Raw genomic sequence first — 14290 nt, forward strand, 5'->3', positions numbered from 1 at the left:
TGCTCGGATCAGCACCACGGACAGAGACCTGAGCCGGTTTCAGCACCACGGACAAAGACCTGAGCCGGTTTCAGCACCACGGACAGAGACCTGAGCCGGTTTCAGCACCACGGACAGATCCACGGCTCCACAGACAGACAGCAGCTTCATGATCATAATGATTATAATAATAATAATAATAATAATAATAATAATAATAATAATGAGAGGACAGGGTGTTAAAACAGCTCAGGAAGCTCCCAGCTGAAGAAACGTTAGCTGTCACTGAGAGGATTAACCAGGAAGTATCCCAGACCACGGGACCAGCCCAGACCGGAACCCCCCTCTGCTCTCAGCTCCTCTCACACACTTTGACTCACAAACACACCCAACACACAGCTCCCTCCTGCTGATCAGACCCTGATCCCAGAGAAAGACCAGGCCCTGGTCGTGGGTCTGTCTCTACGTGACGGTCTCTGTATGACTCACCAACTCTGCACGCACAGGCCTGGGTGTGTCTCCCTCTGTCGGTGAGACTGGGAACTGCAGCAGCAGCAGCAGCAGCAGTGATGGGAGGAGAAGTGACAGGGTGATTTCATGAAGCATTGATTGTTTCAGTCAGGAGGAGATAATGAGTGGATCCAGGAGTAGAGGGGAGGAGCAGGGTCAGGAGGGAGATCAGGGACTCTGCTTTGATCAGGAGATTTATGACTTCTGTCAAGGTCTCCCCCTACCTCTACCTCTGCCTCTGCCTCTGACTCCATTTTTCTTTTTTCTTTTTCTTTTTTTTTTTAAATCAGTTATACAAAAGTAAACAACATTTGTCTTAAACAGTAACCCCCAAAACCCCAGCTCCCTGTGTGGAGCTCCATCAGAGCCTCTCTCCCAGTGCACTGGGGTGAGGACAGACAGCACATTAACATAGAAAACAGCTTTAAACAACAAAAAATAAAGGTTAAAATTTTGCATTTGTCAGTTTTGAAGTCATCAGAGAAGATGTCAGCTGAGTCCCTAATGAAAATAAAATCAGGACAAAGAAAGGAGGAAAAACTAAAATGATACTGAAAACACAACAGGATATGAATCAGTGTTAGAGCAACAATAAGCTGATAAATATGGACTGACACAGTTTAAAATAGATAATTAAAGCAGACTGTATTATTATTAATTAAGCAACATCAGAGAGGGGATAGAAATCAATAATTCCTTCTTCATTTAAAATAAGTGATTTGGTCACTAAAAAAAGTTTTCTCTGTTATGACTTCCTGTTTGTTTATAATTTATATATTTTCATTATTTTTATGTGTTCAAAATATTTTTTTTAGAATAAGTAAATTTGATTTAATAAAAGAATTATACAGAAGAAAAAAATGTTAAAAAATAAAATAAAATAAAGCAGAATTTATATTTAAAAGAGAAATAGCTACAGCATCCTGCTGTTAACCACTCTAATCTATATCTTTAGGATCTGTTTTACTACATAAGCTTCAAAAAGGCACTCGGGGTGGGAGAAAAATAGATTCACTGTAGTATTAACATTTTTTCTTTTATGATTTTGATTTTTTTTTTTTCAAACATAAATCTCGCTTCAAAGACAATTTTCTCCAGCAGGGGGCGAAAGGTTTTCCTTCAACTTTCCAGTCAGGTGATGTCAGATCCTCTGGATAAATCCTACAAACCGGCTCACATGTAGTGTGCATTTTTGGAGAAAATATGGCTCCTGATTTAGAAGAATTGTAATTTAAATAGAATCCTCGCTCCAAAAACTGTAAAAGTATCGAATCAGGAGGAAAGCGAATCTCGCTCAGCCCCTAAAAGCTCTGCCGCTGTGGGTTTTTCCTCTTCTGTCAAATGACTGTGATTTCATTCATTCATTCATGGTTTTAATGTTGGAGGATTTTTTTTGTTTACTTCAAATCTAAATCTTGAAACAGTTTCCTGTTTGAACATAGAGCTCACTTTAAGGCCTGACATGCACCGACAGGAGGACTCCACAGCAGGGGCGTAGCTACAATTATGCAAACACAGGCAGTTGCCTGGGGCCCCAAGATTCCCAGGGGCCCCCAAAGCATCTCTTAAAAACTGATTTATGAAGTCCTCTTCAACTGAAAGCATTTCTTTTTTCTAAATCTTACTTCACATGCTTCAAAATCCATCAAAGTCTTAATCTGTAATGATGGTTTTGGCTCCTCCCCCTCCCTTCTTATTCAATGGGCTATTCCATGTTACAACACATCTGAACATTTGATTCAGGAAGAAAGTGGTAAAAACACTTTTTCACATTTTTTTCTTATTTTCAACCAAGTGTGAAATAAAACCAATGTTGCTCTGAGATCTGAGATAAACATATCAGACTTTTAGGATTTTAAGGACTTTATCTAGCCCAGGAAACAGGATCATTTTCTCTGAATCAAACTTTTGGAGTTGGTGATAAACATTATTGTATAAATCTCTTTTTTGGAAACATAACTCACTGGACAGGGGGTCAAATAAAAATACATTCACTTTAAAATAATAGGACCAAAAAGTATGCTAACTGTAAATATCACCTCTTTCAGTAGATTTTTTTCCAGTTTGATGTTGAGCTTGATATTTACATATTTTTTCTTTACTAAATTATTTTTTTCAATATTTACCTATTGTAATGTTTTTCACTTCATCCTTTCTTGTTTGTTCCTGTTACTCTGTAAATTCCCCACTGTGGGACAAATAAGCTTCAATGGACCATAAAAGATTTCAAATCCAGGACAAAGTGGACTAAATGATGGATTCACTTTTTTCTAAATCAAACTAAAGTACAGAACTTGAGGAAATGCATTTAGTTGTGTTAAGTTAGCATGTACAAGATTAGCACTGTCTCATGCCTTGATTCTGGGAAAGAGATGAGGAAAGAGACTGGGAAACAGTGTTCATTAGTTTGATAGATGTGAAGAAATTTAAGGGTGAGTGAAATCTTGGAGCATGAAAACACTGATGGTGACTGTAGTTCAGGGATTGACTCTCAGGAAACCATGACAACCTGCTCCACAATCAATCGTTTTCACCCATAATCCATCAGCTCTGATCAGACCGAGGATTCATCCTCTGGGAGCCATGAACAGGAGAAGAGTTACACACACACACACACAGACACACACAGACACACACAGACACACACACACACACACACACACACACACACACACACACACACACACACACACACACACAGTGCCTATCTTTAGAGCTCTGGTGTGAGCTGTGATTATTCACAGCCTTCCTTCCTTCCTTCCTTCCTTCCTTCCGTCCTTCCTTTCTTTCACACCTTCCCGTCTCTTCTCTTTCTCCCGTCGTCCCCGGCTCAAACCACACAGCAGCACCGAGCAATAATTGCTTTCTGTGTCCAATTTCTGTTTAATCAATAACCTGTCGGCCCCCGCCGGCTGAGGGGACGCGTAACCAACACCCAGACTCGTCTTCACCGCAGACGTTTCCAGGCGGGCGCTCTCCCTCCTCTCTCCTCTCTCCTCTCTCCTGGCGGCGTGTGGCCATCACACCGGCTCCGTCCACCGTTTCCCGTGCATTACATCCAGCGCACGCACACAAAGGGCCGCCATTCAGAGGCCCTGAAGCGTGAATCCAGAGCCACACACAGATTACAGATTACAGCCGGGTGGTTAGGCTGCCTGAATGCCCTGGATGAGTCTGAGGCTGACGGGTTCACGGATCAAGTGGACGGAGGGGGAAATGTGCCCAGCGTTCAGATTCTTCTTCTCTACCAGGAAATTACCCTCACAGATTCACTCAGTCTAAAAAACAGACTTCAGATTTATCCACATCCGTCTGTCCCTGTTACAAAGAGCCGTCAAAGCAGCCTGAGAGGATCAGACCAGGAAGAAGGACAGACTCAGGTCGTCAGGCTCCAGTTTTATTGTTTCATCCTTCAGAGATAAATTAAGACATATCAAAAGACACAGGCATCCAGCTCAGCTTACAGAAAGTTCCAGTTTTTAATCATAGTGTTAGAAAACGCTGCTAAAGGACGGGAAACGGCTTCTTCTCAAACACGCCGCGTCACAGAGCTCACAGGAAAAGGTCACAGTCGTACCATCGTCTTGGTGAAGGTGGAGGAAGATCATCATCCTCACTCCTCAGGGTCAGAAAGGAGACGCAGACACACACACACACATTCAGTCCATCTTTATTCACACACACACACACACACACACACACACACACACGCAGAAAGACGTCCCTCACTGGCTCTTGTCGTGGTTCAGTGCCTTGTTAACAGCTGTGGGGACAAACAGAAGAGAAAAGCATCGTTCACAGGACGTCAGAGCGCTGAGCAGGGACTGAGAGGATGATGAGTCCAGGAGGAAGAGTGAGGACAGAGATCAGCCTCTAACGTGTGCCTGCATGCCGAGGAACGGTTACACGAAGCGGAGATCAGAGCAGGAAGACGAGAATGAGGAGGTGAAGCTTCAGCAGCAGCTCTGAGGAAACAACACTAGGCCCTGAAAGGCCCTGAAAGACCCTGAAAGACCCTGAAAGGCCCTGAGAGGCCCTGAAAGGCCCTGAGAGGCCCTGAAAGGCCCTGAGAGTCTGAACGACTCTGGGTCTCTGGGTCTCTGGATCGGGGCTGAAATAAGTCATGACCTGTATTAACGCTCAACTCTTCGATCAGGCTGGTAAAGACTCTGGTCTCTGGCTACGACTGACGACTGTGAGAGGTTATCGTTGATCCAACTCGGCTGATAAACCAGAGAGAGGCTCAAAGTTGATCAAAATGAGTCACGAATCTCTGGATTAGGGAGAGTTCACCTCTGTAACGTGTAAATAAACCTCACGTACAGGATGTGAACAGCTCTCAGTCAAACTCATGTTCAGGTCAGATGTTTTTTTCTTCTTAGTTAAACTTCTAGATTTGGATCAGCAGCTAGTTTCTCTTTCCCCTGTCAGAGGACAGTGGTTGGTGTTTCACCGGCTGTTTGAGCGTCCACAGAGTCAGTCTCTACGCCTGACTGCAGACCGACTCAAACTCAGGGTCTGCTCTCTGCAAAAAGTGTCTCTGACTCCCTGAGCTCTGCAGAAAGTGACTCTGACTCCCTGAGCTCTGCAGAAAGTGACTCTGACTCCCTGAGCTCTGCAGAAAGTGACTCTGACTCCCTGAGCTCTGCAGAAAGTGACTCTGACTCCCTGAGCTCTGCAGAAACTGTCTCTGACTCCCTGAGCTCTGCAGAAAGTGACTCTGACTCCCTGAGCTCTGCAGAAAGTGACTCTGACTCCCTGAGCTCTGCAGAAACTGATTTGACTCCCTGAGCTCTGTGCGCTGATGGAGAGGTTAGTCTGCAGCTCAGATCAGACGTATAAAACGATCCTGTACTTGCATGTGTACTGCAGTTAGCTCACCCTCCTTAGCCACGGTGTTGGTGAGGTCCTTGGCTTTGTTGCTCAGGTCGTTGACCATGTTGTCCATCGCCGCCTGGTGTTTCAGGAAGAACGGACGGATCACGCGCTTGTACAAGATCTCAGAACCGTTCCACGTGACCGGAGCCATGCACCAGATCAGGAAGAGGCACTGAGGAGAGAGAGAGGGTCTGTGACAGGGCGGGCTGATGGACGGTCTGTGGGTGGGTCTGTTCGTGTGTGATATGAAGGTCTGTATCAGACTTTTCCAGCAGCTAGTTAAACTGACTCTCAGTAAAGAAACACTGGAGCTTTAAGTCTGTGGTTCTGGGGGAAACCTGCTGTGATTTTGTATTTTCACTAAGTTTTAATTAAATCATTCAACCACTTATAAAAAATGTAGAAAATCTGCAGCCAGTCATCAGAGAAAACAAGAAGAAGTGACTCTTAAACCCAGGATCTTCTCAGTGAGGAGTGAGATGTTTTAGTCCTGACGGTCACTGAGTCACAGACAGAGTCAGGTGGTTTGGTTCATCGTGGAGGCGTTTAAAATTAAATTAAAACATGTTAAAAATAAAATGTGGTTTGAAAATGCTCCTGACTTCATTACAGGACATGTCCACAAGAGTGCGCTGTTGGCCAGCCACATCAAAAAGAAGTCTCATGTGACCCACAGTCATGTGACAGTCTGAGGTTTCTGAGCCTCAGCAGACTCCAGCAGAGGAACTGAAAGCCTCTGAGCCGTCAGGTGAGCTCACCTTGCTGGCGTAGTAAAAGGGGAACCAGAAGAGGAAGATGTCAGAGAAGGCCTCCACGATGCTGAAGAGTCCATAGACCACCCAGTAGGTCAGCCACTGGGTGTCGTCCTCCTTCACCGAGCTCTCGATGGCCTTGATGCTGGACGGAGGAGAGGAGCGTTTACAGATCAGTGAGGGCGCGTAGCGAATGTTTCTAACACAAAATCAATCTCAGTTTGTTGGAGCAGATAATAAATGTAGAGGTTATTACACAACCAGGTCAGGAATGGGTGTTATTTAGTTTAAGGTGTAAATAAGGACTAAATTAAATCTGTAATTTTTCTTTTAATTCATCAGTAATAAAAATACAGAGTCAACAAACACAGTCAGTGCTCTACAGACTGGAGCTCAGACTGAAGTCGACTTTTTGAGCTCATAATCTGAGTGAGCAGGAAAGAAAAGGTGAAATCAATTAATGATCAATCATTAATGTTTAAAGTATTCAGCCTCACTGTTTGATTTCCAAACTCTCATAACTTGGCTGAACAGAGGAAATCACATGTATGACAGATCTCAAAAAGTACGCTCTGTGTTTAAAAACTTTATGAGTAAATTAAAAACTTTTTATGGTTGGTGAGTTTTTGTTTCCATGAGTTACTGCAGGAGTCTGACTGTATACGTACGAGAAATAAGCGGGGTAGACGAATCCGATCAGGTTGCAGAGCAGCGAGGCTCCGTATCCAAACAGGAGGTAGAGCCCGACAAGTCCCAGGAAGCCTGCAGGGGGCGACAGAGAGCAGAGGGTGAGGGGAGGGAGGCTCAAAGAAGACGGCGAGCGTCAGACACAGTCATTTGTTTTCAGCGGCGTCTGTCAGCAGGATGTTAGGATAGCAAAGCACCAGGATGAGGAGGAGCACACACACAAGGCAAACACTCAGTGAGTCCAGAACCAGGAGGGGCCGGCTTTGGAGAGTCTAAACCAGCACAGCAAACAGCCTGACCTGGATCCAGGAGTGTGACAGACTCCACAAATACCAGCCTGAAGGGACAGTGAGGAAGACTGAAGATGAAATAATTAGGAGCTGTGGATTATTAGTGATCAGCTGATGATGATAAACAGGAAGCAGAGCGGACAAAGGTCAATGAATCAGTCTGTCTGTTCTGTTCACGGCCCGACATGTTGTTAAAGTGTAAAATACGCCCACGCTCGATAAATCATCCTTTGTCAATTTCTGCTTCAGTTTGTTTCAGTGTGAGCAGGATCAGCCACTCACTTCATCACACAGGTGAAACAGGTGAAACAGGTGAAACAGGTGTTATCGTGGTGAATTCATTAAATAAATGACACTTTCAAAGTTCGATCTTTGCTTTTGCCCAGATAACATCAAGTGAAATCTTGCTTTTGCATATTTCCCACAATTCCTCAGCAGCCTGTCACTCTTCCAGCTGACGGCTTGGTCCGTCAGTCACATGACTCTGACGTCTTCAGTTATTCTGCTGAACAGATCTGAGACTGAACCAGCAAACGACACATAACGTTCAGTCAGGACTGGGATTCTTCAAGTTTCACCTCCTCAGACAAAAACTGTGCAGGACGTAAACACAGAGTGTGAACATGGTCACAGTCAGAGGAATCGATGGTCGCTCCTTCAGTTTGATCCTGGTGTTAAAGTCTCCGTGTGAATCCTGTTTGTCTTTTGTTGACTCTGTCTGAAGTGTGTTCAGGTTTTATAATCTCACGCAGGTTCCAGTTTGTCCTGTGTGTTGAACATCACTCACTCAGGAGGATCTTATTTGTTTTTGTTCTTATGTCAAAAACAGAACCAGGATCTGAGGTTAGCAGAGAAAACACAACGTTAATTAAACTGAGCAGAGTTAGAAACAGGTTATGAGCGTCTGTCTGTGAAAAGTGGTTCATTCTTATGTCCACTGTTATTCTTGGATTAAACATCAACACGTTAACAGTCCAGAACAACCAGCTGTGTGAGCCGCTCTGTACGCTGCAGGTTACTCCTCACCAACAGGAGCGCTGCTGCAATCGTTAATCCCTCTCAGGCTCACACGTCTGCAGCTGAACGCTCGGAGGTTTCAGGAAGGACCACATTCAAAACCAACGTTCACATTCAAAGTTTGGTCACACTTTACTTTAGAGCAGTGTTTCTCAAACTGTGGTCCGCAGACCACTAGTGGTCCACCAGTGCCCCTAAGTGGTCCACAAAGACCGTGAGGAAATTTTTTTTTTAATGTAACATTCACGAAAAAAGAGGGGGTGAGGGTGATATTGATAAAATCTACAAAAACTGGTTCTTAAAAGCGTTGAGTAATTTAATTGAATCTAAGAACTTGAGTATCTAAATGCTAGAAATTTTAAGTATTTTGGAATAATGTATCAGTTTTGTAGTTATACACGGATTTTGAGGTCCATTTTCTCCCTCACTCTAAAAGAAAACAAACAAAACAACAAACTATGAGGAAATAAGTGAACTGTTTTACTCTAGTCTGTCATTTGGAAAAAAACTTGTTGTGATGAAAGGAAATTAAAGAAATAAAATGTATAATTTTAATCATAACAATAATTGGTGTATAATCCATTTTCAAAATAATCGTCAGTTGCAGCCCTGGCAAGTTGTAACATGTATGTTTCGAGTTTATAGCACACTAGTTTGTTCTCTGGGTGTTGTTCTGGGGCTATTTAGCTCGTGGTGGTCCGCAAGAGTTGTCTGGAGGAATAAGCAGTCCTTGGTCTGAAAAAAATTGAGAAACACTGCTTTAGAGGTCTGCAAATTTCATGGCACTCAGGTAATAATTAGACAAAGTTTTTTCCTATTTCTTTGAAACTTCATGAGAATTTGGTGAAAATGAGCTCATAGCTTCTGTCCAGGTTGTGTTTTGCAGTGCGTCTGTACTCACAGTGTTTGTCACAATCAGGTAAGGCCATTGCTATGGAGATCAACAAACTGGGAGCTAAAGAATTAGTGAAGTTAAATAACAAATAGCTAACTATCAACTGCATATTCAGTGAACATTTCAAAGGTAATTATCAGAGGAAACAATGAAGCTAACTTCTGTTTTCAAGACTGAGCAGCTGTTTATCACCTGCTCCTCTGGAAACAGCAGAAACGTTGGGATACTTATAAAAACATATGGTGCTGGGTAGTAATCGTCACCTTCTTACCTTACAGTTTGGAGTAAATTTCAAAGAAACTGGAAAAAAAAAAAAGTAACCTACCAATTGTGACAATAAATTTGGAGATTATTTAATTTTTTAAAGAAATAAGGAAAAACTGTGTCTAATTATTACCTAAGTGTGATGAAACTTGCAGACCTCTAAAGTAAAGTGTTACCCAAAGTTTGAGACTTTCTCTGAGCGGCTCATAGAGGAACACAGCGTGGGCTCAGGTGTGGGAATACATTAATCAAACTCATGCAAAGCTCAGCCCAGGACCTGAACCTAATCCAGGTCTAAAGCTGGACACACAGTGAGGCCTGTGGTCCACACCGCCTGCTCCTTTACATCTCATTTGTGTTTCCCTGCTCACAGACAAATGTTCCAGTGTCTCCAGTTCATCCCAGCTCTCCCTGATGACGGTAAACTGGAAGGACTGGTCACATCAGACGAGCCATGAGCAGGCCCTGCTGTCTGCACCATCATGATCAGCTGCTCTGCTAACAGGACAATCTGTGGTACGGTTATGATGCAGACTGATGGTTTATTCAAAACCCAAAGTCCAGGTTCCCTAGAGTCATAGCTCATAGTTTACAAAGCTAGCTTCATCATGTTGGTGAGGTCACGAGGTGAGATTTATCTCTGTGGAGCTAGGTCAGCCAACTCTCCTCCTGATACTTTCTCTCTGAGCCTTAAAGAGTCTGAGCGTGGACTCCTGACATGTTCTGGGAATAATGCTCCAGAGGAAAACTGAGCCCGTTCAGTCACAATCTGCCCCCCACCATCACTTCAAGAGTCAAGTTGAGAAAACCTGCGTTGAAAAAATCTGTAGCGTAGTTTCAGAAACGCAGACAGGACGTTCTGACAGGAAGTAGACGAGTCCTGACTGTTTGGTAAATATTTCTCAATGAATCAGCTGTTTGTAATTCAGGATAGGGATAGACAGATATTCGGCATTTTGAAGCATATCGGCATCCGGATTTTTTTTTTAGTCTGACGGCCAAATGTAAATGAATTAAAACTGTTATTTTGTCTCAGATTTAGCCCCTCCTCTCTGTCTGCAGTCTCTACTCTGTCTGTATCTCACCCACAGCACCATCTGATTGGTGACAGACAGAGACTTTTTTTTGAAAAGTTGACTTCCTGTAAAAAACTTGAGGGAGTCATTTATTTTTTTATTTTTCATTTAGCTTTATAAGCCAGCTGCTGAGTCTGGGAGCTGTTTAATAAAGATGCTTAAAGGCTCCAAACAAAGTTAAGTGTTAGAGTTTGTATTATTCAAAACGCTAACAAATATTTTCACTCTTACTGTAAATGAATATTTGCCCCAAATATCAGTTATCGGCTTCCCTGACTACTAATAATTGGTATCAGGCCTGAAAAAAACAAATTGTTCAATCTATGATTTCTGATCATGATGTAAGGATCATCTGATGAGTCTGTGCATGTTTTTATTTATTTATTGACGTAAAGTTTTACTTATCGTCTTTGTTTCTGTGTCAAACTTTGAGCATTGTTGTCTCAGCCTGGACTCATTTTAAAAAAAGAACCCTCGATGAATATTTCTGCTAAAATAAAGGATAAATTTTACAAAATAACAATAACAAACTAAAAATGACACATTTTTAATGAATAGTTATAAAACAGAAAAAGCTATAAATTGAGAAAGGCTGAATTTTTCATGAGGCGTTGCTTTACGCTTTCAGAATAAGTCAAGCTCCCATCCTGCGTCAAAACATTTTATCAAGTTATTTTCCGAACGTTTAATCACTGATTAATGAATTAATCTGAGAGTCTGCATGTCTCGTCTTTTTGTTTTTCATCCTGCTCTCAGTTCTCAAACAACATTTAAAAAGCTGCTTTCCTGAACTCTCTTTGTGCTTTCTCTCAGTTTAATTTTTGTTGTTTGTTTTAAGAAATGTTCAACAAACAGAGGAGTCACATTAGGACAGACGGGGCCACCATGAGTGAAGTACAGTGTTATGACATGACACATCGTGCTGTAGATGGCGGAAAGCAAGGGGAGACAAATAAAGTAATAAACTGGATAAAACAGGGAGGTTAGGAGGAGCTGTGTTACTCACTGGAGTAAATTTCTACTTCCTTTGTGTCCAAGACTATCTTTTAAAATTGATCCTGTTAGTCCAGGACTCAGAGTCGATTTGTGGTTTTTAGGGTCTGAGGCCTGAGCTGAGGGCACTATTGTATTCAGTCTGTTTCTTTTTTATTATTATCCCGCACTCCAGTAAATCGCTTATTAGAGACCCTAAACATGCTCAGAAACTCACCAAAATTTGCACACACATTATGTAGGTCCAAAATTTATGTCTGATACCAAACATGACCCCGACATCCCATAATAAGCTCTGTACAGCAAATGGGGCACACAAAAACGGCCCTAGCGTCCACTAGGAATGTCGTAGAGAGATGAAACCAACACCAAAATGTTCAGCTCATCGAGACACAAAAATCATACACTGATACCCCTGACCTATCTCCAACAGGAAGCTGGCAACTTCCCTTTCAAAATAAGATCCCCTAACATTTTTACTCTTTCTGCAAAAATTAACCTGTCAAAAACCAAAAATGGCACAGGCTTGAAAATCGGCTCACATGACAGACCAGACCCTGCTCTACAAAAGTTGTTCAGGAAGTTGTTCGGGCCCAGTTTTCAAATGTCGAGCCCTCAAAGTCGCTGACCGCTTTTAGGCTTTCTCCGTGTTAACAGATGAGGAGAACACATTTCAGCTCCACACACACATCCTCCTAGTGCCGCATTTTGGCCTCTAGACAAAGAAGTAAAACTCATACAGCTTCAAAAATGACATGGTTGGATTCCTGACAAAATTTCCTACAAAATATCATATTTTTACACAGATTAAGTCAACATTCTGGTCTATAGGACAAGTAGTTTGGATATTTTTATAAAATAAATCCTCTATTTTCAGCCCACCATGCCTGGATTTTTGACGCATTTGGGCCTCTAGAGAAAAAAGTAAAAGTCGTACAGCTTTTAAAATGACAAAAATGGATTCCTGACAAAATTTCCTTCAAAAATATGATATTTTTACACAGACTGGGGTAAAATTGTGGACTCTGTGAGGATTTCATCCCCAAAAATTTCTCATAAACTCTCACTGTACACTCTACTTCAGGTCTGTGTCACGCTAATTAGGAGTTCCATCCATGCAGCAGCTGGTGATGTCACTCAGCATAACAGAGGATGTGTTACCATGGTAACAACTGACTCCCCAACATCCCATAATATGCTCTCACCATCTAGGCACACTTAAACAGCCATAGCAGCCAGTAGAAATGTCCTAGAGAGATGAAACCAACGCCAAAATGTTTGTCTCACTGAGACGCACGGGATGGCAAACGGGCAACAGACCCGAGGACCTGTTTAATGCTGCTTGCAGCTTTAATTTAAAAATTAGCTTTGCTTGATTGCTGCCAGATATTTTATTCATGTCAAGCAGACTTTAATGCTGAGGTGATCTCTGTTAGGAGCTGTGATGAGCTGCTCTCCAATCAGCTGTTACAGCCGTGATACAATCTGAATCAATGCAGACAAACATCAAAATACACAAACTTCCTCTTTTTTTTAATTGTTTTCATGCCAAACTCTCAGCCCACATCTGCAGAGTGATTTTAAATGTAGGTCACAGTGGGTGATGTGTTTCCTGTATCTGAGTGGCACTGCACGCTCAATGCACCGCTGATACAGCCTGAGGTGTCTCCCTTTTATTGACACTTCTGTGCAAACACACACTGTCAAAACTGAACCTCCTGAGCAGTGACAGGGACCTGAAGGAGGAGCTGGAGGAGCTGAAACAGAGATCCCAGAGCAGACCGCAGACCCCCTGGATCTGCTTCCACCTCTGCATTGCTCTGGATATTTCAGGAGGGGATAAAAATACCCCCGGGACCAGCTGGGGCTGCTCAGGGGTATCAGACCTGTTAATATAGGCAGCAGCATATTCTCAGAGGTGTGTGTATGTGTGTGTGAGTGTGTGTGTGTGAGTGTGTGTGTGTGTAAGGAGGGTTATGTTCCTCAGCTAATCTGCAGAAGTGGAATAGAGGTCTGAGCTGGATGAACTTTGGTATTGGAGGAGGTGATAAAACCAGCTCAGAGTGGATATGAAACTGAAAAGTCCCAGAAGTCATGAGTCAGTGTGACCACAGCCGCTTTAACTTAAACTCAACGGCTGAAGAAACAAAAAGACGCTTCAGTTCGTTTCTGTGTTCGCTCAACACGGAGAATGTTCGTTAGTTCGTTTAGGGAGGGAGCCGTTAAACCGTTAAAAACACGTTAAACACAGCTTAAAGTCTGTTATATAGAGATATATGGAGTTAATGTTCGTTCAGTAAGATCTTATTCCCGCTTCGTAGAGTTTGGACCCACCTAAAGCGATGTACTCCCTCTGAACTCCCGTTTTTTCCTCCAGCTTCGCCAGCTGCTCGGTCACCAGGTTCTTCTCATGGAGCAAAGTCGTGAAGCGCTCCTTAAACTGGGTCATTTTCGGGCTTTCCTGATCCTGAAACCGACACAAACACACAAAAAACCACAAAAGATTTTACAAACGACAGCGATCTAAAGATATTTGATGAAGTAAGCTGTCATTTCACAAACCTCGGTTTCTAATTTGCCCGAAAAGTCTCCGTTGGATGGCTCGCTGCTGACTCCGCCGAAGACTCGGTGGCAGAGGGGGCGGGGTTTGAAAGTTTCCCTCTGACCAATCACAGAGCTCCTCTGAGTAACGTTCCCAGCAGCAGGTGTTGAAAAAACGGTCTGAGCTGAGAGAGTGATGAGAAGTATGGCTCTTTCAAGAGATTCGATTCTTTTGACTCGGCTCAATATAGAGAGCGACTCTTTCAGCTCCTTATTGGCTCCTCAGATTTTTCCTGCTTTTCAAGTAATTATCAATGTTAAGTTATATATTATATATACTAATATCAAAGCATGCACTACAAAAAAATGTTTATTTTTTCTGTGGCTATGTAACTGATTATTAATTAA

The 14290-nt window shown here is 42.7% G+C and overlaps 1 protein-coding gene across 1 annotated transcript; it reads right to left on the reverse strand.

Moving 5' to 3' along the window:
• Positions 1–3877: 3877 nt before the first annotated feature.
• Positions 3878–13999, reverse strand: LOC141806119 (receptor expression-enhancing protein 5). Its single transcript, XM_074691385.1, has 6 exons — positions 13904–13999; positions 13676–13808; positions 6788–6881; positions 6126–6264; positions 5371–5539; positions 3878–4252 (listed from the first exon to the last, which is right to left on the reverse strand). Exons 2-6 carry the CDS (start codon positions 13788–13790, stop codon positions 4215–4217), a joined length of 555 nt encoding a protein of 184 aa, XP_074547486.1. The 5' UTR covers positions 13791–13808; positions 13904–13999; the 3' UTR covers positions 3878–4214.
• Positions 14000–14290: the final 291 nt, after the last annotated feature.

This window comes from Halichoeres trimaculatus, unplaced genomic scaffold (assembly GCF_033239565.1).
Source record: "Halichoeres trimaculatus isolate MK-OKI-2021-1 unplaced genomic scaffold, fHalTri1.1 fHalTri1_scaffold_17, whole genome shotgun sequence".
NCBI lineage: Eukaryota > Metazoa > Chordata > Actinopteri > Labriformes > Labridae > Halichoeres > Halichoeres trimaculatus.

What these genes read in the sequence shown, in the direction of transcription:
- LOC141806119 (XM_074691385.1), bottom strand. Translation starts at nt 13,790, where the DNA reads ATGACCCAGTTTAAGGAGCGCTTCACGACTTTGCTCCATGAGAAGAAC. An exon ending in GTCTACCCCGCTTATTTCTC is followed by an intron (nt 6,265 to 6,787) that starts GTACGTATACAG and finishes TCCTCCGTCCAG; the next exon opens with CATCAAGGCCATCGAGAGCT. An exon ending in CCTTTTACTACGCCAGCAAG is followed by an intron (nt 5,540 to 6,125) that starts GTGAGCTCACCT and finishes CTCTCTCCTCAG; the next exon opens with TGCCTCTTCCTGATCTGGTG.